This window comes from Macrotis lagotis, chromosome 2, assembly GCF_037893015.1.
Source record: "Macrotis lagotis isolate mMagLag1 chromosome 2, bilby.v1.9.chrom.fasta, whole genome shotgun sequence".
NCBI classification, from domain to species: Eukaryota; Metazoa; Chordata; class Mammalia; order Peramelemorphia; family Peramelidae; genus Macrotis; species Macrotis lagotis.
In genome coordinates this window covers 8,493,861-8,520,695 of record NC_133659.1, presented here as the reverse complement: position 1 = coordinate 8,520,695, position 26,835 = coordinate 8,493,861, and the positions used below count along the sequence as shown (strand labels likewise).

Below are 26,835 nucleotides of genomic sequence, written 5' to 3'. Positions count from 1 at the left end.
TTAAACATGGAAATTCTAGTCTTGGGGCACCTAGGTGGTGCAGTGGATAGAACACCAGCCCTAGAGTCAGGAGGACCTGAGTTCAAATGTGACCTCAGACACTTAATTGCCTAGCTATTGTGACCTTGGGCAAGTCACTTAACCCCATTAAGTTAAATTTTTTAAAAAAAGAAAAAATTGTCTAAATTCTAGTCTTATGAATAATAGCAATAAAGTTCTTGAGGGTAAAGAAATTACATCTTCAAAATTAATGTTTTGAAATTTTCAAACCACAGATTTACTATTTCAATTTATAATTCCTATCCAAACTAATTTTCCAGTTGATTTAAAAATGAAAGATAAAGAATATAAAACAGTTGCTTATTTTATATAAACTTCAAATATTTCAGTAGGTTTTTCTGCTCAATAAAATACTATAGGGTAAGTCATATAATACAACTTTTCAATGATCAAGTAATTGCTAGTAGCTAAATTTACACAAATTTAAATTTTTCTGTATCGACTTCTAGTATAAATGATACTTTGTCTAAAACATTATAAAATGAAAAAGAAATATATTTTATATTATTATGATAATGGGTTCAAATCATATCACTGAAGCATTTCAAATACATTTTGAAAATCAGTAAAAGAGCCATTAAGATTTTAGCAAAAATGCATTTATTGAATTTTTAAAAGGTGGTATTGTACCTCTTTGTGGCACACACTTCAGACATTACAGGAAAAAAAATAAACCCATACAGTTTATTTTAAACTTAAAAAAAAGGATCCTAAACTACTAGTTTTTCTTCTAAGTGTGTGTGTGCATGATGCCTATACTAGTGAGCTGCTAAAAGCATCAGAATACATTTGATTAGTCTATCCCTGCCACTAAAGTAGATTTCCTTTCAAAGAAATCTGAGTAAGAATAGGAAAAACCAAAGAGGTAGGACAAAGCAAATTAATTTGGATCTTGATTTGCCAAAGGGATCCATATTTTAAATTAAAACCATGTCATTATCAACATTTTTTATCTTATAACTTTAACTTTTCAGTGACTGGATCATCTATTATTTCATTATATCTTTACAACAACCCTGTGAGATAGATTAAGCAAGGATTCTCTATTTTTACATATAAAGAAACTGAATAGGCACAAAGACTATTTGTCATACCTAACTTGACTCTTCTTGTTAAGAGAAGAACTGGGTCCAATAGCCAGATCTCATGATTCCTAATCCAGCAGCCCTTTCCAATAAAAGCATCAAACCTTCCCTAAAAACCTTAAAACAAATAGATTCTTTTTCAAGTTAAATATCTGTCCCCAAATTTGTTTTATCCAAAAGAATCTTCACTTGAAGACTGGAGATATATATATATATATATATATATATATATATAATATATATATATCCCCAAAATATATTCATTTGACAAAATGTACTGAAAATTTAGCTAGAACACATTGTCATATAATTCTATCAATAACTAACAGGTTTGACAAAGAACAAATTGTATTCCTACTAGAACTTGAATGGACAAAATGGCGTCTTTCCTTGACTTCTTCAGTGTACCACAGAAACTGAATATATTAAATTACTTTGCAGATAAAGAAATGGTGACATGTATAACTTTAGTCTATTTTCATCATATTTGAACATAAATTTTCATAGCAATACTAATGTTAATAAAATATATTGACATAAATCTTGTATCAAAATATTTGCTTTAGAAATAATTACTTTTTACTTGAAACTTCTGATGTCAAATAATACTAACATTCAATAAAATCATTAAAATAAATCAAATATGGAACATTAACATTCCCAAAACCAATTAATATAGAATTATATGTATTATAAGTTTTTTCTATCAAAAATATTATTTTTTATTTAAGACTCACCATAAGGAATTCATCTTTCTTGAAAAATGCCTTTACTCTATAGTGTTTAAAACTATTCATAAAGCTTATTTTATTTGAAGCCTAAACTTCAATAGTCCTTGTGATTTATTGTACTTCTACATGAATTCTTATGTTCTAAATTCTTATCTAATCCATTAATGTGACAGAAAAAAAAACCTTTAAACTGTGTGTCTATCAAAATATTTTTGTATATCTCTAAACAACTTTCTAAATAAGTGATTAGTTATTATTCCTATTAGAAATGCAATCTGGACAGAGCAATAAAAGGAGATTTCATTTTGCTTGGGGGGGGTTATTATTTTAGGGAATTCAGAATTAAGAAATGTTCAGCTTTTGGATAGCAAAACAATTTATATCATCTACATTAGTCTCATCACCATCAAGTAGAACTACTTGATGTCTAAGAATTGTATTGAGTTACCCACACACTTGCCTCACTCAAACACGCACACAAACACACACAGAGAATTTCAGAATCTAGATAAAAATCCAACCAGTCATCTTCAGACGTTATTCATTTATTAGTTAGCATGTTTTATTTAATGGGATAAGACAAATTTACACAACTGAATTTGCATCGTCATTATTTTTAAGTCAGTTCTAATGACTATGTCTGTTTCAGTCCTACATTGTGATAAGTAACTTTAAGGCAGGCTATTCTATATGAAATTGCTCATTTTTCTATTTTCAGAATAATCACATATATAGAGTTCACTAAATTTAGATCAAATTAGGTTCAAGTGAATTAGAACTTGAAGTGTTTCTAAGGCAAATCCATGTGAAAACAAAAGCTAGAACCCTCTTGTGAGAGCGCTACTTGATGACAGTGAGCTGATATACCAACCTCATGGAAGTCAAAGTATTCTGACTAAGATGTCTGCTTCCCTTCTCCATTTCTCGTGACTAGTTTGGCTCTGATCTGATACATTAAAACGCTGTGCTCTACCTGGGTGAAACTAAAGTAAATGACCCTCCAATGCTTCTCTCTCCTCCTACTTTGCAAATGATGTGCATTTCAAAGTAATGTGGTCATTAACATCTCTCTGATGCATATTAGGACACCAGATGTTATATCTACTTTTCATTTTTTTCTTTTACATATAACAATATTGCATGAAATTCATTGAAGGAGGGTTGCTTCCCCTCTTTTCCTGCATGTGTACCATTCACATCAGTATTATTACCTATAAGTAATTAATAGTTGGAAGGAATAAGCCCCCAAAGTATAAACAATTAAGTGATTAATAGCAAAATGATTCAATAGTTTAGATGCTCTGTCAATATTTCAAGTATTTAGATCTCTGTGATTCTCAGACCTGTGCTAGGCAGGTCGGAGAAGAGACCAGGATCTAAAAATCACATCAACAAAAGAACTGGGGAGTATGATAAGCACTCTTCCACAGAGAGGACAGTCTTTCAAATGCCTGTAGGGCTTGTACCTTCATATGTATGTCTGCTAGTTCATATGTATCCAATGAAAATCTGGTGCAAATACAAGCCAAAGATCCTTTGTATTAAATTTCTTATTATAAATTTGCAGGTTGAAATCAACCTAAAACGATACCCTACCCCTTACCCAGAAGATTTGAAGAATATGGTCAAATCTGTTCAAAATCTTGTGGGAAAGACAAGCCATGGAGTGCGTGTTGAGAATTCAAACCCAACAGCCAACACGGAGCAACCTGTGAAAGAGAAGTATGAACACAAGTGGCCAGTTGCCCCAAAGGAAATTACAGTTGAGGTATTTCCAACTTATTAGCAATTGCCTGTATGATTTGGGTTATTAGAAATGCTGAGCAAGGTGACATTGATTTATGTTTACCTGCTGTTCCTGGGTAAGTGAATTTCTTCAAGGGTATTGGATGAGTTTTTAAAAATCCAACTAAACAAGAGTCTTATATTTAATAAATGAGAGGTACTTTTGCATAAAATGGCATGCTTTCAGTCTAATAGTTCATGGAGAACCCAAATTTTCCAAACTCTTCTCAAGAAATTATTATTTAGAATGATCTGGCCCATACCTTTTCTTATTGTAATGATATGTTTTAGTTGATCCCGAATCTTCAATAGGTTAATCATTAGAAGAGAAAATTTTCTATTGTAATAAGTTGATGATTTTTGATTGTTGTTGCTTTGTTTCAAACTTCAGCCTTATTTGGATTAGAGCAGATGGCCTATCACTTTTTTTGATTTGGGTCAAGTAAAACTTCATTAAAATAACAAAACATCCAAAGGGCAGTAATTGTTTCCTCTCCCCCTCTGAAAGTGATAATTGAACATTAATCTTCCTGATTCGAGACTAAATATGCTACCCCCCATTGTGCTACCCACTGGACTCATATCAAAAGTCGATCATAAGGCTCAGCTCCATCAGAAAGACAGATGTGTATCTAAGAGAAGTCGTGGGATGTGGCGACTCAAATGCACCACTTGGAGTCAGGAAGAGCCTACCCTACATGTTTTCTGTTTGACCATGGACTAGCCATTTAATGACTGTGAATATCAATTTTTTTTGACTGTCAAATGGAAGAGGCATCCCTATGCAGGAGAGAGCTCACTGGGGAGTCAGGAAGACAGAGTTCAAGGTCTGTATATGACCGAGTACTCACCATTTAAACTTTCAGTGCCCAGGAATCTCTGTCAATCACCAAAGAAGTAGTAGGTCTGCGTTGATCCCTGGAGCTTCTGTAGAACAATGACATCTCTAGAACCCCACATCCCAAGGTTGGGGTGACGCTCCAATGCCTAAGAGATGTACAGAGCTTTACAGATTTTATAGCACCCTATGAGTGAATACAAATTTTATTTCATGTGTATATTGTTGCTGTTGTGCTTGATGTTTTACATAGAGAACATCAGGGAGCATGCCTTCTCAGTTTCTCTAGCCTCTCAAGTGTCCTGCCTAGTACTTTGCACACATTAAGAACTCATAAAGACAGCTATACCAATGTATGTAGACTTTCTTATCCAATGTAGACAACTTCTAGTGCTCCCTCAAATTGGGGTGCAAGGGAGGCTTGTTTCTCCCCTCCCCTGGGTCCTTTGAGCTGTGTCACCCTATCTGATTCCAAGGCAGCCATTGGGTCACTTTCTACTCATAGGTTTTCTCTTATTTTCCCATCCCTCAGGATTCCTTTGTTCATCCAGCCAGTGAAATGAGGATTGGGGAACTTCACCCTTCACTGGCAGAGACTCCGCTTTACCCTCCCAAACTTGTTCTTCTAGCAAAAGACAAAAAGGGTAATACTGAAAACCTGGCATTTAAACATTTCTCCGATATTTGTATGGGATTCCCTGTACAAATACCACGTTTCTCATGGTATTTCATGTACATCTCTTTTCCAATTGTGTTTTCTGAAAGTCGACTGCAGTATTTGTTTTCAGATCATGATGTTCTGGGAAATGTCAAATTGGAAAGAGCCACAGACTCTGATAACTTTTACCCCTTAAATTTCAGAATCAACAGATGAGTCTGAAGTCGATAAAACACAGGGTCTGAATAACAGTGTTTCCTCGGGCACTTACTCAGACTACTCACCTTCTCAGGCTTCCTCAGGGTCATCGAACACCCGTGGTAAAGCAGCAGCATCTTTACAACCAACAGCTAAAGATGCAGGAAATCTGTGGGGCAACAGGTGGGTTTGTAGTTCCCTCTTTGGGTCTCCTAAATGACTATGGTTTTGTCCTTTAAAAAAAAAAAAGAAAATGACCTGGGGGAAAATGATTATCAAAAACTACCATTGCATATCATTAGAAAATAAAATATAATTTCCTGAAAAAAAATGTAAATCCTTGCCTTAAGGACTAGTTTAAGCTAATGAGTGGACACAACAGGCAGAATATCCCAGACTGAATTGGCCAAGGGGACCCAACAGGTAAGGATGGTGGAAATAGGATGCAGAGGACTTTGTCTTCCACATTCTTGAACCATTCATGTTGGATGGAGCACTGGCTGGCACTGGAGCTACTTACCACCAGAGATTCTTCCCCTCCTTCTCCCATTCACAGATGAGGAATGGCAGCAGTTCGGGCAGAAGAGCCAGGCTCCTGAAGAGGAGCCCAGTGCCAAGTCCTCTGCTCTACAGTCCCTTTGGAGGGTAGCTCCCTTTTAGTAGTTTTGTTTTTGTGAGCAATGAACACATTATTGTCAGGGGAAATAATACATCCCATTATTATTTTGGTTTTGCACAGATATTATATTTCCATTGCTGACATTGTCGTCATCAACAGTTGAGGAATATAACTATGAATGTTCAAAAGTGAAACACAATGTAAGATAGTGGGGAAAATTCTGGGTTTGGAGAGACATGACCCGAGTTCAATTTCTAGCTCTACTCCTTGCTAACTATATACTATTGGGCAAATTATTTAAATTCTCTGTGCCTCAATTTCTTTACCTGGAAAATTGAATATCTGAATCAAATTAACTCTAAGGTCTCTTCTGACTCTCCAACTATCTATATCTTTGTGTGTGTGTGTGTATAAAGACAGAAAAAGATAGGCAAATAAAAGAGATACACATAGATATACATATAAACATGGATTTATAAACATATTATTGTGGTTCAACCATGTCCAACTCTTCATGCCCCTATGGGCTACAGCATGTCAGACTGTTTTATCCTCCACTATCTCCTGAAGTCTATCCAAGATTATGTTCATTGTTTCCATGACAATATCTAACCATCTCATCTCTGCTGTCCCTTTTTCCTTTTGCCTTCAATCTTTCCCAGCTTCAGTCTTTTACAATGAGATGTGTCTTCTCATTTTCTGACTAAAGTATTTAAACTTCAGCTTCAATATTTGATCTTCCAATTTCTGTAAGTATTGACTGATTTGATCTCCTTGCTAGCCAAGGGATTCTCAAAAGTCTTCTCCATCACAACTATTTGAAACCATTGAATTTGTAACACTCAAATTTTCTTATATTCCAACTCTCAAAGCCATATACATTATGGCTTTGGAGAAATCATCCCTTTGACTATATGGAATTTTATTGGCAAGGTGATGTCTCTGCTATTTAGTTTGCTGTCTATATTTGCCATTGCTTTCCTTCCAAGGAGCAAGAGTTGCTTTTTTTTTTTTAACTCCATGGCTGCAGTCACTGTCTTTAGTGATCTTTGAGTCCAAAAATATAAAATCTGGCACTGCTTTCATTAAACCAGGAAATTATGGGACCAATTCCAAGATCTTAGCTTTTTTGTTTGTTTTATGCTAAGCTTCAAGCCAAATTTTATACCCTCCTTTCACCCTCTTCAAAGGTCTTGTTAACTCCTCTTTACTTCCTGCCATCAGAGTAGCATCGTTTGCATATCTGAAGTTTTTTTTATATTTCTCCTAGTAACCTTAATTCTGGCTTTGGATTCAACCAGTCTAGCACTTCACATGATGTACTTTACACAAAAATTAAAGTAACAATATACAGCTTTGCTGTTCTCCTCTACTAATCTTAAATCAATCAGTCGTTCCATATTCAGTTCTAACTGCTGCTTCTTGGGCACATACAGGTTTCTCAGGAGACAAGTAAGATGAACTAAGATTCCCAGCTCTTTCAGCTCTTGCCACATTTATTTGATCCACACAGTCAAAGGTTTTAGTGCAGTCAATGAATCAAAAGTAGTTTTTTCTGTAATTCCTTTGCTTTCTCTATAATATAGCAAATGTTGACAATTTGGTCTCTAGTTCCTTCGCCTTTTCAAAAACTAGCCTGATCTGATAATTCTTGATTCACATACTGCTGAATCTAAGTTTGAAAAGTCTTAAGCATAAACTAACTGGCATATGAAATGATCACAATTGTTCAGTAGTTTGAGCATTCTTTCACATTTCCCTTCTTTAGGACTGGTAATAAGCTGCTCTTTTCCAAACCGGTAGTCACTAATGAGTTTTCCAAATAGACTGGCATATTGAATGCAATACTTTAAATAACTTAGCTGGAATTCCATCATCTCCACCACCATTATTTTTTGGCTAAGGCCCATTTCACTTTATTCTTTAGAAATCTGACTCTACATCAGTAACCATATCATCATGATGTTAAGTGATGATAAGATTTTTTGCACCGTTCTTCTGTATAGTCTTGCAACTTCATAATCTCTTCTACTTCTCTTAAATCCCTCCCTTTTGTCACTTCTCAGGCCTATTTTTGCATTAAACTTTCTCATGATAACTAATTTTCATCAAGATCTCATCTTTCACATTCTATTGTTTTCTTATATTTCTTTGCATTGTTCATTAAGGAAAAACCTCTCCTTGCTATTCTCTGGAATTCAATATTCACCTGGGTACATCTTGCTCTTTTATTGCTTTCTTTATTCAGTTATTTGTAAAGCTGATAAGATAGCCATTTTTCTTTCTTGCTTATCTTTTTCTATGGAATTCTTTTTCTGCTTCTAGATGATATTATAAACCTATCTCCATAAGTCTTCAGGCTACCTACCAGATCTAATCTCTCAAATGTTTTCCTTATTTCTACTTTAATATTCATTGTTGTTTTTTCAACATTTCAGTAATACCTGACCCTTTATAACACCATTTGAGGCTTTCTTTGCAAAGTTATTGAAGTGGTTTGCAATTTCTTTCTCCAATGGATCCATTTTTTCAGGCAAATAGAGAGGTTAAGCAACTTGTCCAGGGTCACATAACTAAAAAGTGTCTGAGGGTTGCTCTGAACTCAAGGTTTCTTGGCTCTAGAGCCAGTACTTTATCCACTGAACCACCAGCTGGCCTCCTATTCATAAGGAATGCTATTTAGGTAATCTCTATATAGTCTGAAGGTTTTCCTTACTTTCTTTGATTGAAGTCTTAATTTTGCAATAAGATGTCAGCTCCAGGTCTCGTTTAACTGTCTAGAGTTTCTGCACCATTGAATACAATGTATATAATTATTATTGACCATCTGATGATATCCATATGGACTGTCGCCATATGGCTTATTGAAAAAGAATGTTTGAGGAGCCAAGATGGCGACAAGAGTGGAGGGTGTCCTAGGAGCTCTCTCATAAATCTTTGAAACTAAGGACTTTAAATAAATTTTCGAGAGACAGAACCCACAGAGGGACCCAATGAGACAGTGCTCCTACTCAAGGTAACCTGGAAAAGAGCAGAAAGGCTCTGCTCCCTGGGGTTGGAGGGGCGGCCCGCCAGAGGAGTGGCCCGCCAGAGCAAAAGAACTTCAGCCTCCCGGAGGCAGCCCCAGTGTGCTGGGAGCTTCCTGACCTGTGCCCCGGGGAGCACGGAGCACAAAGTGAGGGACCAGCGGGGGACCTCTGCCAGAGCGAGCAGGTGGAGCCCAGCCCTCAGGGCACACAGCAAGCTGCCTGGCCACTGCATTCCAGATCCAGGAAACAGAAGCAGGCAGAGCCGGTAAGCAGGAGCCCCCAGAACATGAGTCCATTGAACTGAGGGAGGGGAGTGAAAAGAGAGAGACTGCAGAGCTCTGTCCTCTGCCCCTGGAACAGGACTCTGGGGCTCTGACCACATTCAGATCCTGATTGAAGTCTAGGCCCCCCCATAGAACAGCAGCCCCCCCACCTCAGCCCCATGGCAGAGGGGGGCGCATATGGTCATTCACAGACCAGGAGGGAGGACAGAGCCTCACACACTGAGACCCTTGTGGGAGTGTCCCAAAAGCTCAGGAAGCACCCCCAAAACAGGCACAGACTGGGAAAAATGAGCAAGCAGAGAAAAAAGAGGAACACAATTGAGAAATATTTGCAAACGAGCCCAAGAAGGACCAAAATACTCAGTCTGAAGATGAAGAAGCACAAGCTCCTACATCTAAAGACTCCAAGAAAAACAGAAATTGGGCTCAGGCTATGACAGAGATTAAAAAAGACTTTGAAAATCAAATGAGGGAGTTAGAAGAAAAACTGGGAAAAGAAATAAGAGAGATGCAGGAAAAACATGAAAATGAAGTCAGCAGCCTAGTCAAGGAAATCTAAAAAAAATGCTTAAGAAAATAGCATGCTAAAAACCAGCTTAGGTCAAATGGATAAAACAGTTCAAAAAAGTTATGGAGGAGATAGAATGCTTTAAAAATTAGAATGGGCCAGATGGAAAAAGAGAGAAGAAAACTCTCTAAGGAGAACAAATCCTTCAGACAAAGAATAGAATTCAGGGAGATTGATGAATTTGCCAGAAATCAGGAATCAATACTTCAAAACAAAAAAAATGAAAAATTAGAAGAAAATGTGAAATATCTCATGGAAAAAAACAACTGATATGGAAAACAGACTTAGGAAAGATAATTTAAAAATTATTGGAATACCTGAAAGTCATGATCAGGAAAAGAACCTTGACATCATTTTCAAAGAATTACTACAGGAAAATTGTCCTGATATCCTAGAAGCAGAGGGCAAAATAGAAATGGAGAGAATCCACCGATCCCCCCGAGAAAGAGATCCCAAAAAACCAACCCCTAGGAATATTATAGCCAAGTTCCAGAACTCCCAAGTCAAAGAGAAAATATTACAAGCAGCCAGAAGGACACAGTTCAAATATCATGGAGCTGCAGTCAGGATCACACAGGACTTAGCAGCAACTATATTGGAAGCTCATAGGGCTTGGAATACAATATACTGGAAGGCAAAAGAGCTTAGAATGCAACCGAGAATCAACTACCCAGCAAGGCTGAATGTCCTCTTCCAGGGAAAAAGATGGACTTTCAGTGAACCAGGGGAATTTCAAATGTTCCTGTTGGAATGGCCAGAGCTGAACAGAAGGTTTGATCTTCAAATACAGGACTAGGGTGAAGCATAGAGATTGGAGGAGAAGGGGAAAATATGAGGGACTTAATGATGACGAACTGCATGTATTCCTGTATAGAAAAATGACACTGATAATACTCATATGAACCTTCTCAGTTAATAGAGCAGGTAGAGGGAGCTTTTATAGTTGAAGCACAGGAGAAAGCTGAATTCGAAGATAAAATATGGTATAAAAATGGAGTCAATAGAAAAAAAGGGAAATGGAATGGGAGAAAGAAAAAGGAAAGGGGGAATAGGCCAAGATATTTCATATAATAAGATTTTTCTTTATTATAATGAGCTATTGCAATGATATGAAGGGGGGAAGGCAAGGGGGAACAAGGGAATCTTCGCCCTTATCAGAGGTGGCTAGGAGAGGAAACAGCAAATATACTCAATGGGGTATAGACATCTGGAGTAAGAAGGAGGGGGAAGGGGTGGGGATGTGAATAAAGGAGGGCAGGATGGACCATGGGAGGAGACTGGTCAGATATAACACATTTTCTTTTTTACTTATTGCAGGGGGCTGGGATTGGATGGCCTGTCCGGGACCACAGGTCCAGGTAGATTCTGGGCCTAAGGGGTGGTATGGGGGCTTGGAGCCTCTTGGCCCCAGAGCCAGGGATCTGTCTGCTGCACCACTCAGTGACCCTACAGCAGAGTCAGAGTGAAAGGAGAGAGAAAATATAGTACATGGTAGTGGAGAAATAAGAAAGGAGGGGGTTGCGATCAGCAATGGCAACACTGGAAAAATATGGAAGTAAATTTTGTGATGGTTTTGTGATGGACTTATCATAAAGAATGTGATCCACCCCCCCAAAAAAAAAAAAAAATAAAGTAGATGTATTTTGAGTATTCATCAAGAAAAAAAAAAAAAGCCGCCTCTACCGCTTGGTGAAGCCCACTCTGCTGTGCGCCGTCCTGGCCAGGACTATGTGCACTTCTCTCAATGATTGGAGATGTGCCAGGTCGATGCACGATTTTTCTGCTAAGGATATTGATGGTCGCATGGTGTCCCTGGATAAATACAGGGGCTGTGTCTGCATTGTTACCAATGTAGCCTCACAATGAGGAAAGACGGATGTAAACTACACTCAGTTTGTCAACCTGCACGCCAGATATGCCCAGTGTGGTTTACGTATTTTAGCTTTCCCCTGCAACCAGTTTGGAAGGCAGGAGCCAGGGAGTAATGCAGAAATCCGAGAATTCGCTGCCCGCTACAATGTCAGATTTGATATGTACAGCAAAATATGTGTCAACGGCGACGATGCCCACCCGCTGTGGAAATGGATGAAAATCCAACCCAAAGGGAAGGGTATTTTGGGCAATGCAATAAAGTGGAACTTCACCAAGTTCCTTATTGACAAAGATGGCTGTGTGGTGAAGCGGTACGGTCCGATGGAGGAGCCCCTGGTGATTGAGAAGGACCTGCCTGGCTACCTCTAGTTGTTCTTTTCTTCCTGTAACTGTCTGCCCTGAACCTCAGAGTCCTCCACCCGACATCAATGACCATCTGCCTTCGAACCGGTCCACTGGTGGGGTAGACCCGAAAACTTGGCGTGCATTTCAGCCGGAGGAAAACCCTGGGGGGCACATGCCAACGGCTTGCAGCCTCGAGCCCCTGGCTCATTTATTGGAATAAAAAGCTAAAATTAAAAAAGAAAAAAAGAAAAGTAATGGCTTTGACTAGTTATCTTGACAAAACTCTACTAGCCTTTGCCCTAATTTATTTTATACTCAATCCAATGCCTAACTTGCCTGTCATTCCAATTACCTTTTTTTGATTTTCCACTTTAGCATTTCAGTCCCCATGATGAATATGACCACGTTTTCATTATTATTTCTAGAAGATATTGTAGATCTCCATAGAACTCATCAGTTTTAGTCTCTTCAACATCAGTGACTGAAGCATAGACTTGATTTATTGTGATGTTCAGTTGCTTTCCCTTGGGTTTGAACAGAAATCATGCTGTGATTTGAGACTATATACCAGTATTGCTTTTCTCATCCTTTTTTGACTATGAGGGCTACTCCATTTTTTCCTAAGGGATTCCTGATATGTAGTAGTATATATATAATATTTATATAGTAGTATATTTAATGATCACTTGAATTAAATTTACCCATTCTCATATATTTAAGTTCACTAACACCATAGATACTGTTTAATCTTTCCATCTCTTTCTTGATAACATTCAGCTTTCCTTGGTTTATAAATAGTACATTCCAGATTCCAATGTAATACTGACCTTTACAGCATCAGACTTTTTCATCTCCAGATGTATCTTCATTGAGCTTTCCTTTCAGTTTTTGTCCAGCCTCTTCATTAGTCACACTCATAGTTGTCCTATGCTCTTCCTCAGTAATATGTCAGACACCTTCCAACCTGAGGGTTTCATCTTCTGATGTCATCATCTCTTTTATCATCCATGGGGTTTTCTTGGCAAAAATGCTGGAATAGTTTGTCATTTTTGTCAGAATTCTCCACAATGACCGGTTCATCTTGGATAACCCTTGCATAGCCTATCTCATCGTTTCATGTAATTCCCTCTACCATGAAAAGACAGTGATTCAGAAGGACGTATGTATGTATGTACACTTAGCTCAAGAAAAATATTTTGAAACACGCCCATATATAATATACATATTAGCACACACACACACACACACACATATATATATATATATACACACACACACATATATATATATATATATATATATATATATATATATATATATATATTGCTGCGAGTAAATTATGTCCTTTCAGATAATGTTTTGGGTAATTTGGGATCACTGGAATACCAGTTACAAATAGTTGACCCATATTAATTGAAGAATTTTATTAACCTTAAAGGAATATTGTAGGTTGTCTTCCAGTATATAATTTCCATCCCTAGATAACTTGGCAAGCATGTACATATTATTTCCCAACAAAGTACTTAACATATACATTTACTCAAAATTCTGAGTGCCTGAGTTCCAGATGGACATTATTTGAAGATTATACAAGTTTATTAGATGAACCAAGATCCTTTAAGAGAAGTTCTTTCAACTCTTTTAGCTGATCATTATTGTCTCTACACCTGCCCTGAGTAAATAACCAGTTAACTGCATATATACTATATGATAGCATTTTTCTAAGCTGAATTTCAATTTAAAATTGCTTCTTTTTCATCTCCTTTTCAGGATTACACCATCTTTTCCACAACCTATTGACTCAAAGCCATTACTCAACCAGCGTGAGCCTGTGCCACCAGGGAATTTACCCCCGCGTCCTGAAAGGCGTCCAATGAGTGAAACATTTGCTGATCACTGGAATGATGGCTCCCATTATGATAACACGGGGTTTGTTGCAGAGGAGAACACAGCAGAGAATGCCAACAGTAACCCTCTGTTAAGTTCTAAATCTAGAAGCACATCTGCTCATGGGCGTCGGCCTTTGATTAGACAAGACAGGATAGTTGGCATTCCCCTGGAACTTGAACAGTCTACACATAGACACACACCTGAATCAGAAGTGCCTCCTTCCAATCCTTGGCAGAATTGGACCCGAACCCCTAGTCCTTTTGAAGACAGGACAGCTTTTCCTTCTAAGTTGGAGACCACCCCCACCACCAGCCCTTTGCCAGAAAGAAAAGACCATATAAAAGAACCAGCAGAAATAGCTAGTCCTTTCTCTTCAGGAGTACCTTGGGAGTATCATGATTCCAATGCGAACAGGAGTCTCAGTAATGTCTTCTCTCATATTCACTGCCGCCCAGAGCCTTCCAAAGGTGTGATTTCAATTAGCAAAAGCACAGAGAGGCTTTCCCCATTGATGAAAGATATAAAGTCCAATAAATTTAAAAAGTCTCAAAGTATTGATGAGATAGACATTGGTACATATAAGGTTTATAACATACCATTAGAAAACTATGCAGCTGGTAATGATCACTTAGGGAGCCATGAAAGGCCAGATAAAATAATGTTGCCAGAGCATGGCATGTCTAGTATGTCTCGTAGTCAGTCGGTACCAATGTTAGATGATGAGATGTTGACTTATGGCAGTAGTAAGGGGCAGCCATCGCAGAAGCCTTCTGTGACAAAAAAAGTCTATCAGTTTGACCAAAGCTTCAATCCCCAAGGAGCAGTAGAGGTGAAGGCAGAAAAGAGGATGCCAGCCCCTTTCCAACAGAACCCTGATTATATTTCACAACCTGGTAAAACTATTGCAAAGGATCTGGTCAGTCCTCGAGGTTACAGAGGCTATCCTCCCGTGGAGCACATGTTTTCCTTCTCTCAGCCTTCTGTGAATGAGGAGGCGATCGTCAATGCCCAGTTTGCAAGCCAGGGTTCCAGGGCAGGATTCCTCAGAAGAGCTGACTCTCTGGCAAGCTCGGCGGAAATGGCCATGTTTAGAAGGGTCAGTGAGCCTCATGAAGTGCCCCCGAGTGATAGGTATGGCAGGCCTCCATATAGAGGAGCTCTGGATCGCCAAAGCAGCGCCTCAGTGTCTGAATCCCAGTTCCTCAAAAGGAATGGCAGGTATGAAGATGAACATCCTTCATATCAAGAAGTGAAAGCCCAGGCGGGAAGTTTTCCAGTTAAAAACCTTACCCAAAGGCGGCCATTGTCTGCAAGAAGCTACAGTACAGAGAGTTATGGTGCCTCCCAAACCAGACCAGTTTCAGCTAGGCCTACTATGGCAGCTCTTTTGGAAAAGATACCATCTGACTATAACTTGGGTAACTATGGTGACAAGCCGTCAGATAACAGTGATTTAAAGACAAGGCCCACTCCTGGGAAGGGAGAGGAGAGCTGTGGGAAAATGCCTGCAGACTGGAGACAACAGCTGCTTAGACATATAGAAGCTAGAAGGTTAGACAGGGTATGTGTGGCATTTCTCTGTAAGAATATCATCGATGCCTTTAGTTTTACATTTTCATCTTTTTGAGTACGTGTAGTAAAGCATGAACTACATGACTGAATAGCAATGATCAAAATTTGCTTTGTGTTTGTATTAACAGGAAGATCACTACAAAAGGTTACCAGTGACAATTTAAAAAAAAAATAACCTATTAGAGTCAGTCATCTGGGGCTATTTTTCCAAATTTGCCCTTGGTCCTGTGGGTGGGGTGGAAGGGAAAGTCAATGATTCTTTCATTCTATTTTGAAGAATTGTCTCTTTGAGATCACTAAAGGAAAATGCTTTTTCCGGGGCTCAGAAAAGAGACCTCCTAGACCAAAAAGTGTCATTCCACCTATGAATAGGTGAATGACTTCATTCACCCATTTCTCAGTACACTAATGATATATAAAAGTCAGGTCTATTTTGTGGAGACAAAATGTGTACTGAGTTAAATGAAAGTCATGGGGCTGCTTAAGTGATTGCTTTTAATGAACAATGAGCATCCCTCTAGGTAAATAGGGGGAAAAGTCAGCATTCAATGTCCTCTTACACATTTCATTTCTTTTTTTTAATTGCATTTTTGGTTTTATAATAGAAAGAAATATTTAAATCTAATTTTCAAGTCAACAAAATTAAATTTTGATTCTCTGAGAAAATTAGAAACCTTAAAAATTAGCATGAGTATTAGAATAAATAAGAAAATTCAGCCAGATTCAGTCAAGGATAAAGCCACAACAAAAGGTACCTTTGAGAGTGATTGAATAAATTCAACTTGATTTTGGAACTGCTGAGAATCCCTTTGTGATTAGAAATCACAGTCTATCCCAGAGAAATATGATGTTTCACTCTAATAGAAATTAATGAAGTGCATCATACAGTGCATTTCATGGGCTTTTGTTTGTTGATTTTTAGCCTAGGTCCCTTTAGGTGCTCTCCACTGAAAGATACCTAAAGCAATTTATTTCTTTCATTTAAAAAAGTAAGGGTTTCATTTTCTTTGTTAGTTTTGGTTACTCATTGTTAATTTTTAAATCTAGAAAATGGAGGATATTTCGCTTACTCCATTTTAGATTGTGGACTAAAACACTATGACTCATGGCCTTTATAATATAGTTCCTCAATTCTGGATTTCTTGTTTCCAGAGTTAATTCTTTTAAAGTCATCATTTTTTGGAACATTTGTGCCATGGCTACATGACAACCAATGTTTTGGAGGTGGAAAAAAAAAGAGATAGGAATTTGGGAATTTGATTTTTTCCAAAGTGGGAATCAGTTTTGCTTTATCAAAATGTCTGTTTCAGATAGTTATGCTCATTTATAATAAAGAGAGGTTTTCAGACCAAATTCATCAGTAGGACCTGTTCTGACCCTACCTTATCTCAAGTAAATCCTCTCTTGGTGTATGCAGACAGGTAACATGGAGAGCCAAAGAATGTATTATTTCAATTTGTAGACACAACCATACTTTGGAAAAGTAATACAAGTAAGTTTTCAGGGCTATTTTGGAATGAATATAGTAGCATAGGGTTTGTTTGGGAGGAGGCGGTTGTAAACAGAAAGCCTAAATGATTGAAAACATTGTGCCCTGCCCCCAATTTCACACCTAGAACATCTAATGAATAATAAGAATGACATTCTCTAGAAGCAGCAGGATTGAGAGCCTGATGAGGGGAAATAAGGCTGGGGATGCAGAGGAGATGGAGAAGTAGTGATCTGCCCCATTCAGGGAAGAACTGACATTTTTCATTTATCTGATATACCCATTTTGTTAGTGAGCATCAATCGCACACTGACTCCCTCTGGTATCTTCCACAAACCTATAAGTTCATGGAACTATAAACCATATTCTATAATTTTAACCTAGAACCAGTTTTCAAAAAATTCTTCTTTAGTTCTTGAAGTCTAAAATACATCAGGTGATGTGAAGGCATCACAAATCCTGGAAGCTAGTAAGTTATCTGGTCCTTCTTGCTCCCCACCCAAACAAGCCTCCATCCATTGCTAACCTGAATGACCATACTACCTAGGCGAACTATAGTATAACTTGGCTCCTCAAGGTGCTCAATGAATTTCAAACTCTTTGGAAGTTTGGAGGCATCCATGAACCTGGAATTCCTTCTATGATAAGATCATGCTAGAAACATAGAATGCTTCCCCTGAAACTCAGTCAGTTCTCTAGATTGAGCCTTGATGGCCACATCCCACTTCTTTGTCCATCTTGCAAGAAAGAGAACTTTTGGAGGTCTGGTCCTCTAGGGATCCCAACTGCATCCCTGGTGACTGAGCAGACCTTGGAAATAGAACTATAGAAATACATAAACTCCAAGCCCTGCTTTCCTTCCAATGGAGGCACAGAATAGAAAGTCAACAGCTTTTGGCATTTATCTGTTCCTTCAAATACCTAGCCCCACCCCACCCCTTGCCTAGCCATACAATAGTAGTTAAGGCCAAATGTTAAAAAGATCAAATTCCTTCTTGAACAAAGGAATTAAGATAACTAAAGGCATTGTTTTGCATCCCTGTGAAAACCCTGTCATTCATTTCAGTTTTGAAGTGGGGACATTAAAAATGACTGAATAGAAAAAAATTATTTATCTAAGGTAAAAGATTTTATACAAGGTAGCTCCAAAGTCTTTTAAACTTGAGTAGCTTTTGAAACTTCTCATATAGTAGTATATTATCATTAGATTACATTTTCATTTCAGAGTTCAATGAAACTTTGATGCTAAAGATTATTTAAATAGAGATACTTTTCAGAATTATTTCAAATTCCAAAACTTAAATAGTTCTGAATATTTTATGAAGAAAAATGGTTGGAAAGACTAAGTATAATTGATTTTTGTTACTCTTAATGAGAAAATGGTATAAAATATCCATACTTTAAATAAAGTGAAAAAGGTCCCTGAAGTTCAGGAAAGAGATTTGGCATCAGGGGATAGAATGGCAATCCCAGCTTCACTACTCATTCCCTTTGAAACTCAGATAGGTCACCTCTGGGGCTTAAAGTCTCAGTGTCACAGGACCCTTCTAATATTATAACATTGATCTCATTCGTGTGCTTTCAAAAGGGCATCCTTATTAAACAATGTTGGAAGCTTGTCCCTGAGAGAATTCTTAAAATATGGGCATTTTTAAAAGAATATCAAAGGGGCAGCTAGGTGGTGTGCCAGCAAGACCTGAGTTCAAATCCAACCTCAAATGCTTAATAACTACCTAGCTGTGTGGCCTTGGGCAATACACTTAATCCCATTACCTTAAATAAAATTAAATTAAATTAAAAGTATAATTTAAAAGAATATCATAGAGGTGGAGTCAAGATGGCAGAGTAAAGGCAAGGATTTACCAGAATTCTCCCCTGAACTCCAAATACCTTTAACTAGTGACTCTAAAAAGAATATTCCAGCACTTGAAATAACTTTAGATTAACTCCTTGAGAATCATCACTTCACAAGCACCATTTCTGATTTCTAGAATATGTGCTTAAATATTGTGCTTTAGTATATTAATTTGTGGATAAACAACTTTGATAACACAAAAACGCACAGTCCCCTTATTAAGAAATATAGTTCAGTTCTGCTACTTCTGTGTTAAGTTCATGTAATTTTATGGAAAGAAAAATTAAGAAAATGTGCAGCAATGGAAAAAGAATTGCTCTAGGGATCAGATGACATGATCTCTTGTGCCACATCTGACATTGGCTTATTCTGGGGCCATTAATAAATTGCTTAGTCCTTATGGGTCTCAGTTTCCTCAATATAAAATTAGAGATTTGAGCTAAATAATGTCCAATTCCCAAAATGATAAAGATGTCGATGAAAGTTCTACTTTCCTTGCCTCAATTTAGCCCATGGCGAAGGAAGACAAAGATAGGTTGTGTCTGTACCTAATGAATTTGACCATTTTAATTTACTCAAAAATTCTGTCAGACAAATGGTTGATTGTCAGTCTAATTGATTTTTTTTATATCAGTTGTTCGGGTGAACTGTAATCTTTGGTTTTTCACCTTTCTTTGTACCTCCCCTTCTTGGCACTGTGCCTGCCCAGTAGGAAATGCATGATTAACACTATTGACTTACTGACTTGTTGGGTCTCTAGAAACTAGGATCATTATCACTGTTCATTTTAGCCTATCCAGGTTTCTTAGTTTAAGACAATTACAAATTCGGGTTTTAAAAATATCTGTATGGTAGTTTCATGACTGAGAAATCTCTAATGTAATTTTAAATGATAAAATTGGGATGTCCCTGTGGTTGGAATTTGTTCAATTAATGTTTGGTACCACAGATGATGAGCAGTGGGTCAGAATGGCCACTACTGAAATTTTCAAAAGCTCGTTTTTTATCATGGACGGTGGTCAGTCAGTGTACAACAGAACGGGTCTCGTTGCTTTCTGTCTTTACCATAGTTTGAGACGGTTTTCATTCTATGTCTAACTAACACCGTTACTTGTAAGCTTCTGTCTAATCCAGTGCATGTTTCGAGAAACAACTTCCTGTCGGCCAGCCGAAAACTGACACTTTAAGAATTTAGACATGTTCGTGTAATAATGTGTTGCTGAGCATGTGTCCACTCCCTGTCACGTGATTATTTCCTCTACTCAGAATGCTGCTTACAAACACGCCACAGTTAACCTTGGCATGCTCCACTCTGGAGGGTTTTCGGCCGTGCATGCAGGGAGAAGCATGACTTTAAACTTGCAGACTAAGTCTCACTATGAGAACCAAACACACCAACAGCTACCTCTCCAGCATGTAAGTATGGACCGGCCTTGGTGGGCCCGTGTCTCCAAAGCCACTTAATGTTGTTTGTTCCCTCATGTTTTCGACTCGTAATGACACCATGTGCTTTCTTGGTTCTCCACTGTCCAAAAAGCAGAGGGGTCAATAGTCCTGTCGTTGAACCAACTGGTGGTCAGTTCCCAGCTGACAACCTCGCTTTTTGGATGGAACGGCTCATGTGGCTGTGTGTGTTGCTTTAATTTTATTTTGGAGATAGAGTTTTAGCTTTTGGTGATGATGCATTCTGGGAATAGAACTGGAATTTAAAATGTGTTTTCAGTTAATTCACTTAAGACAAGCATAGAAATGATGTGCCAATGTGACATTTGGGCTTGGTGGGAAATGCATTGCTCAGGAAACCGAGGTTCTAATTCCAGCAATGAGACCTTGACCATCAGTTCGTCTCTCAGAGCCTCAGTTTCCTCATCTGTAAAGTGCCATCTAATGATGGCAGGACCTCTAAGATCCTTCCAGCTGACACAGGGCCAGAACTCATGGATAGAAGCTGCCAATAAGCAGGTTTTGGCCAGTATTAGGAAACAAAACTGCCTGATAATTGGGACTTCCTAAATGTAGATGAGGTTGTCCTTTGAGGATTGGGCTGCTCCTAATTTGAGATCTGAAAACTCAGTTACCAAGAACATTTTGGAGGAAATGGCACATCAGGTAGACAGGGTAATGACCAACCAGGGTCTTTCTGAAGAGAGATCTTAGGGGTCATTAAAAGTTGTCTGATTTTTGCAGCCCTTCATAATAGTATCTTCTCTGCCACAGAAGGTAAGGAATGTGTGTGAATGATTGTAAGACATGTTGGGCCACAAGTCCATCAGTGTCTCTTTATTTTCTGACTTTTTATTAGATACTTCACATAATTAAACTATCCAAGGTCCTGCAGAGGACACTAAAAAATTAATTCAACATAATTATTAAACACCTTAGAGATATTCTGAATCTGAAATGATGCATGCCTAAGATACTTCAGGATCTATTCAAGTATCTGATAGCATATGGTTTTGGCCCCCAAGAAGCATCTTCAAAAGTTACATCATTTGAAAACTAAAGAATCATTTAAATATCAAGAAGACTAGCTCAGATTACCATAGAGTCAACCCTCCAGCATTTGTATTAGTAGAGGTAGGTGTATTTGTTGAAGGGAGAAAGGAGGCTAAGAATGGGGAAAGATGTACAGAGAGAGAAGTGGAGTAATCTCATATAGCTTTTGATAATCCCTCCAAAATCTACTATTGGAAATATAATCTATGACTTATTCAATCATGCTCACCTTCCTAATTATTGGTTCACTTCAAGGACGTTACCTTTCCTGTGGATTTCCTGAGTGACCATGAGCAAACTGTTCTGAGACAAAGATGTCCAGATCAACTTTCTATGGATAATTTAGTCCCTATCTGAATAATCAGAAGACCTGTGCATTGTTTTGCCAAATGTCTAATAGAGTTTGCAAAGCATCCAAATGTTTTTTAATCACAAATACAAAACGATCTAACCACCAGAAAAATATTACTAAACAAAGCTAACGTATACCTCTTCAAAGAAGACCTTAAAGCTTTATTTGACATGTTTTCCCAAGTTTCTTCAAAATAATATTTAATTATAAAGATAAATGACTTAATTGTCTTGTGAAAAGCTATTTATGATAAGATCAACCCATTTTGTGCACTTGCTACATTATTTATACAGTACACATTTGGGAAAGCAAATGAAACAGTCATTAGATCTGGTGACACCCTTGCATGGGTCAAAATTCTTCCCTGACCTCTATTAAATAATAATTTTGACTTCTGCAGAAGACAGCTACTATGCAACATTGATCATTAAATTATTTACAAACGTTTTTACAAAGCTAATTGAATCCATGCAAACAATAGACACTAAAAAGATGTCAGCATTCATAGCTATATTCTGTATAGATTTTGCTTCATTTATTATTGATAACCTCTTTCATGAATAATTATAAAAATGGCATATATAGAGATATATAGATAGATATAGATATCTGATTAGATCTTCATAGTCTAAAGCTAAAACAGACAAGGAAGAATGATGCCAGGAGGGTGACAGTAGAGGAAACATTTCCCATCACTAGTGAAATGCTAACTTTGACCAGATAGGGAACTAGAGAATGTTATATAAATGGCTTGAGAATACTTAGTCCAGAATGATTAAAATGGTTTTTATGAAGATATCTTATCAAAATGACACACCTCTCTCCTGGTGGGAGAGAGGGGCAGGGAAATCCCAAAATACCAGCTCTTTTAGGCATTTTGAAGGGCTTTGCTCCTACCCCCCCCCCCCATGCTAACCATAGGCTGGGGTCACAAATCTTATTGATGCATTGGTTCCTATACATGTCCCCACCCTGTTCATTATACTAATGAGCAAGAACAGCTGGATCTCTTTGAGCATTGACAAAGGAGAAGGGCTAGGTTCTAGGTTAGGTTAAAAGCAGGTGTGACAATCTCATCAGTTTTTGATCAGATTGAGGCTATACCTGCCCATAAGGCAACACTATAGGCAGAGCCCAGTCTTTATCATGTACACTTACAATCCTCCCTTCACATTCTTGTGGAACTCAAACACCCACATTTTCCTCACTGAGAAAAAGCTCAAATTTGAATTCGATTTAGACAGTTGTCTTAGTCTTTTTTTCATTTTCAATTCAGAGACAACTAAGTTAAAGACTGGTAGAAGATTCCAGAGTTGGATGGTTAATGAGATTCAGTCAACTATGTTCAAGATCTTTAAGCAACATTTGCTAGTATTCAGTGAGCCCATTCTAAATTATATTCCAGTATTCTTTGAAAAAGATGCTATAAATCCTCTCCTCCAAAATAATGCACACCTATCAAATTGTCCATAATTCCTAAAACTCCCTCAAATTAAACCAACCTTCTCTAAATTATTTTGAAATGAGGTTTTTCCCCCATATCTAAAATTCAAGATTGGGTTTTAATACATTTGACCATGTCTTCTTTCATCTTTTATTGATTTTATTCAGTTGAGAAAATAAATCTCATTTCATTTTAGCCATGCAGACTAAATTTTGGGTACAGTGTTACAACATAATTGCACACATCATCTCTTGCCCAGCTTTAGGCTTTCCCCCTAAGCACCAGTCCCCAAAGGCAGCTCAGACAAAGCCATTGGATCTACTTGGTTGGCGGGTATTTTGAGATGCTCCTTTGGCTTTCTATCCAGTTTGGACATGTAGGCCACTTTCATTTTGATCCGATTCAGCAAGCCTGGGGCAAATGCTAGCCTTCAAAAGAAGCCAGTTCCATTTTGGAAAATAAGACCCTTCTCCCTTCTTTTACTCAAGAGCAACAATAATTTCTGTTTCGTTGGGGTGTGGTTTGGCTTTTCTTGAAAATCTACTAAGAACGGGACTCCCTTACAAAAGTGCAGTCACCTTGGTACTGATAAGAGATTTCTTTCAGAAAACTTCTTTAATTTTAGAATTCAGGAAAATGATCTTTAAAATGTGCCTGACTATTTTTCTCCCTCGGTTCTAGGAGCTGAGAAGTATGTGCATTAAATCTGTTATTCCAGTTGGAAAAAAAGTGGGGGGGGAGGGAGGGAACCTGAGCCATTTATAAATCAGCAAAAGACCTGGATTCTCATAAGTTTAGAATGTTCCTTCCGTAATCCTTTTTCACTTTTAAGAGATTTATTGCATTATATGATCATTGTTTTAGCCATCAATAGAAGCAACATCAATGAAGCTAAACAAAGCAAAGTAGGAAAATGATTTACAGGAGAGAGGAAATCCCACCCACAGTGGGAAGATTAGAAGAGAGAGGTACTTCATTGAATTATTCAGGCAACTTTGTAAAATGCTACCTAGCCAAAAGAATATGCATTATCCATATTTTACAGAAACAAAAACAAACTAAAAAACTGCCAAAAAATTGAAGAGCAAAGTTTTGACCCGCAGTGATTAAATTTATTCATTGTACAGGAATTTCCAAGAGTTTTCCCGCTGTTTCAAAGCTCTACAAACACCAACAGCAACAATCAGAAGAGTTTTCAAAGGCCCCACCAACTAGGTGGCTGGTGACGTGATTTACACATTGTTTATTACAGTGAAGGCTCTGAATACATCCCTTTCACGTCCCTTTCCCAGAACCATTTAGGCCCATAACCTGATTTGATAAGAAACAGGAATTTCGGTAGTGGTTTGGATGCTACAGAAAACTTTGGCCCCTGAGCACAATTTTTCCCTCCCTTTCAGCAAGGCATACAAGTACAACCATGTGATATGTGGTCACAGGATACGAGGCACCACACCATTTCAGTAATGTTGATAATTGAGCATAGGTATATACATATTCAGTCCAGAGGAAGTGAAGACTAGAAATATAAAAGATGGCCAACAAGTACTGATGAACGTTGAATAAATGTCCATGTATTTTTTTTTGAGATAAAACATAATTGAGAGAACCCAATACGTGATTTTTCCAAGAAAACTAAACATAAATATTGGCTTAAGAGTATTCTTTCATGTCCTTTCTTTTATTAAATGCAATTATGGATTTAAAAAATACTTTTAGATGGGCTTATTAAAGGAGTATATGCTTAGGATTCATATATTTGAAACATGGAAAAGCATAAGTGGAGAATCTAGAATCTTTGTCATTCACCATTTAAACCCTGTCTACATGGCTTCATTCAGGTTTATGAGTATATATAATAATTATTATAATAAATGTAAATATATTTGAGGAAAAATGCATGTAAACAAAATGTTACCTGCCCATGTCATAGAAATTACTCAAAAGGGGAAAAACAACAAGAAAAGAACCATTCACATTTCAAATATTCATTAGTAAAATTTGCAATTAATTATAATCCTTCTTGAAATACTCCAGGTCAAGGAGTGGAATAGTGGATAGAAAGCTGCCCTTGGAGTCAGGACAATCGGAACTCAGCTGTGTGAATGCTTGGTGACCCAGGCAACTCTTCAAGACTATAAGTCATCTAAGATCTGTAGACGGGCATTTGCTATAGGGAGTTTACTAACAGAGTTCTCTATACAGGCTAAGTAATGTGGGAAGGGGAGGGGGAGAGCGAAGAGACACAGAGAGCAGGAAAGGAGGGGAAGGAGGATCAGTCCAATTTTCCCTTTATTTTTGGAGGAGATAAATTCAGTATATTTAGTAGTGCAAATGAGAGGGGGGAAATTATCTTTCCAAGACTCTTCTATGGACATCTCAGATTTGAACACAGACTTTAGAATTAGTCTTATGTATAGAGACCAGTTCCATTCTTTCTGGGTATGGCTTTTAAGAACACAGAGAGAATTTACTGAAAATGGAGTGGCGGGGATGAGATCAGTGCTGTAGTCCCTGAAGAATCACTAGGTATCATCAATAATAACAAGTTATCAGACTAGAACTAAATGAAGGATTCAAATTTTAAGAAAAAGAAATATTATAGAATTTAAATAAATCAATTAAATTACTTTATGTACAATCCATTTTATATGTTACCTGTTTTCAATAGCCTAACATTTTAATTACATTCTTGAAAATGATTTTAATCTCCTATTTGAAGCAATGGACAAGGTCCTAAGATGCTACATCTTGCTCAGTGTTAGTTTTGACACCATCCTGACATGGTGCAAATTAGCACTCTAGTGTCCTATGGCTTTGATGTTGGCACAGCTTTACATTGTCATAGATTAGCTGCTTGGAGTTCATGGATTTTGGTAAGATGTTTGCTGTATAACATAAACGTTTTGATTTCCTCTAAGATAATGCTAGAAAGACAAGCTAAGTTTTAAATGCTCTCTAAAGCAGTATAACTTTGGGTTAGTTTTACTGTGACTTTTTTTATTTTTGTCTACTATGAGTAATCTACAATAATTTTTCCAAAAATGTTCAGGAACTAACACAAAAGGGTGGTTTTAAGTGAAATATGTATTCAGCACTGCCACCAAAAGGCAGTCATTTTGCAGTCCTTAGCCAGTACATACTATAAAATAATATTTCAAATTCCGGTTAAATATTGTTCTGCAACTAAACAAAAATTATTTTTGCCATAACAATTAGGCACTCATTTCAAAAAGTATTTAAACTTCTGTTCCATCAATTAAGACTGCCATACCATTTTTACAATAGACCCCGTCCCAGCAAAGCAACATTCTAGACAATGGACAAGAAGATGTATCTCCCAGTGGCCAGTGGAACCCCTATCCACTTGGGAGGCGGGATGTACCTCCGGACACGATTACTAAAAAGGTAATCTATTCAAATTGATAACAGAGACGCTGGACCTTTGTCCAATTCCTTGTAATGTCTGGTCTGTACTTTGTGGTTGGCTATCACTTCTGCCTTTATAATACATATTTTATCAATGTTACCCCACAAAAAGAAACACGATATAGTGAAATCCTTTTTTAAAATATCAAAAGCCATTGATATCAAGTGTTCTGCATTAATAAGATTTTCTTAATAATACCTCCCATCTTCGCCATACAACTCAACTTATAAATGTA

General features: G+C 37.5%; 1 protein-coding gene and 1 pseudogene across 3 annotated transcripts in view; both read left to right on the top strand.

Moving 5' to 3' along the window:
• Window positions 1–26,835, top strand: part of LRRC7 (leucine rich repeat containing 7) — a 594,014-nt gene that overhangs the window by 486,012 nt on the left and 81,167 nt on the right. The window contains exons 18-23 of one of the 3 annotated variants that reach the window (XM_074221205.1): window positions 3,444–3,644; window positions 5,032–5,143; window positions 5,361–5,538; window positions 13,843–15,523; window positions 20,145–20,294; window positions 26,459–26,578. In XM_074221205.1, the coding sequence (XP_074077306.1) occupies window positions 3,444–3,644; window positions 5,032–5,143; window positions 5,361–5,538; window positions 13,843–15,523; window positions 20,145–20,294; window positions 26,459–26,578 (2,442 nt within the window). Of the gene's footprint in view, window positions 1–3,443; window positions 3,645–5,031; window positions 5,144–5,360; window positions 5,539–13,842; window positions 20,295–26,458; window positions 26,579–26,835 lie in introns of those variants that run through there. The other 2 variants (XM_074221202.1, XM_074221203.1) reach the window with 2 other exon arrangements.
• Window positions 11,564–12,316, top strand: LOC141512345 (phospholipid hydroperoxide glutathione peroxidase pseudogene; annotated as a pseudogene).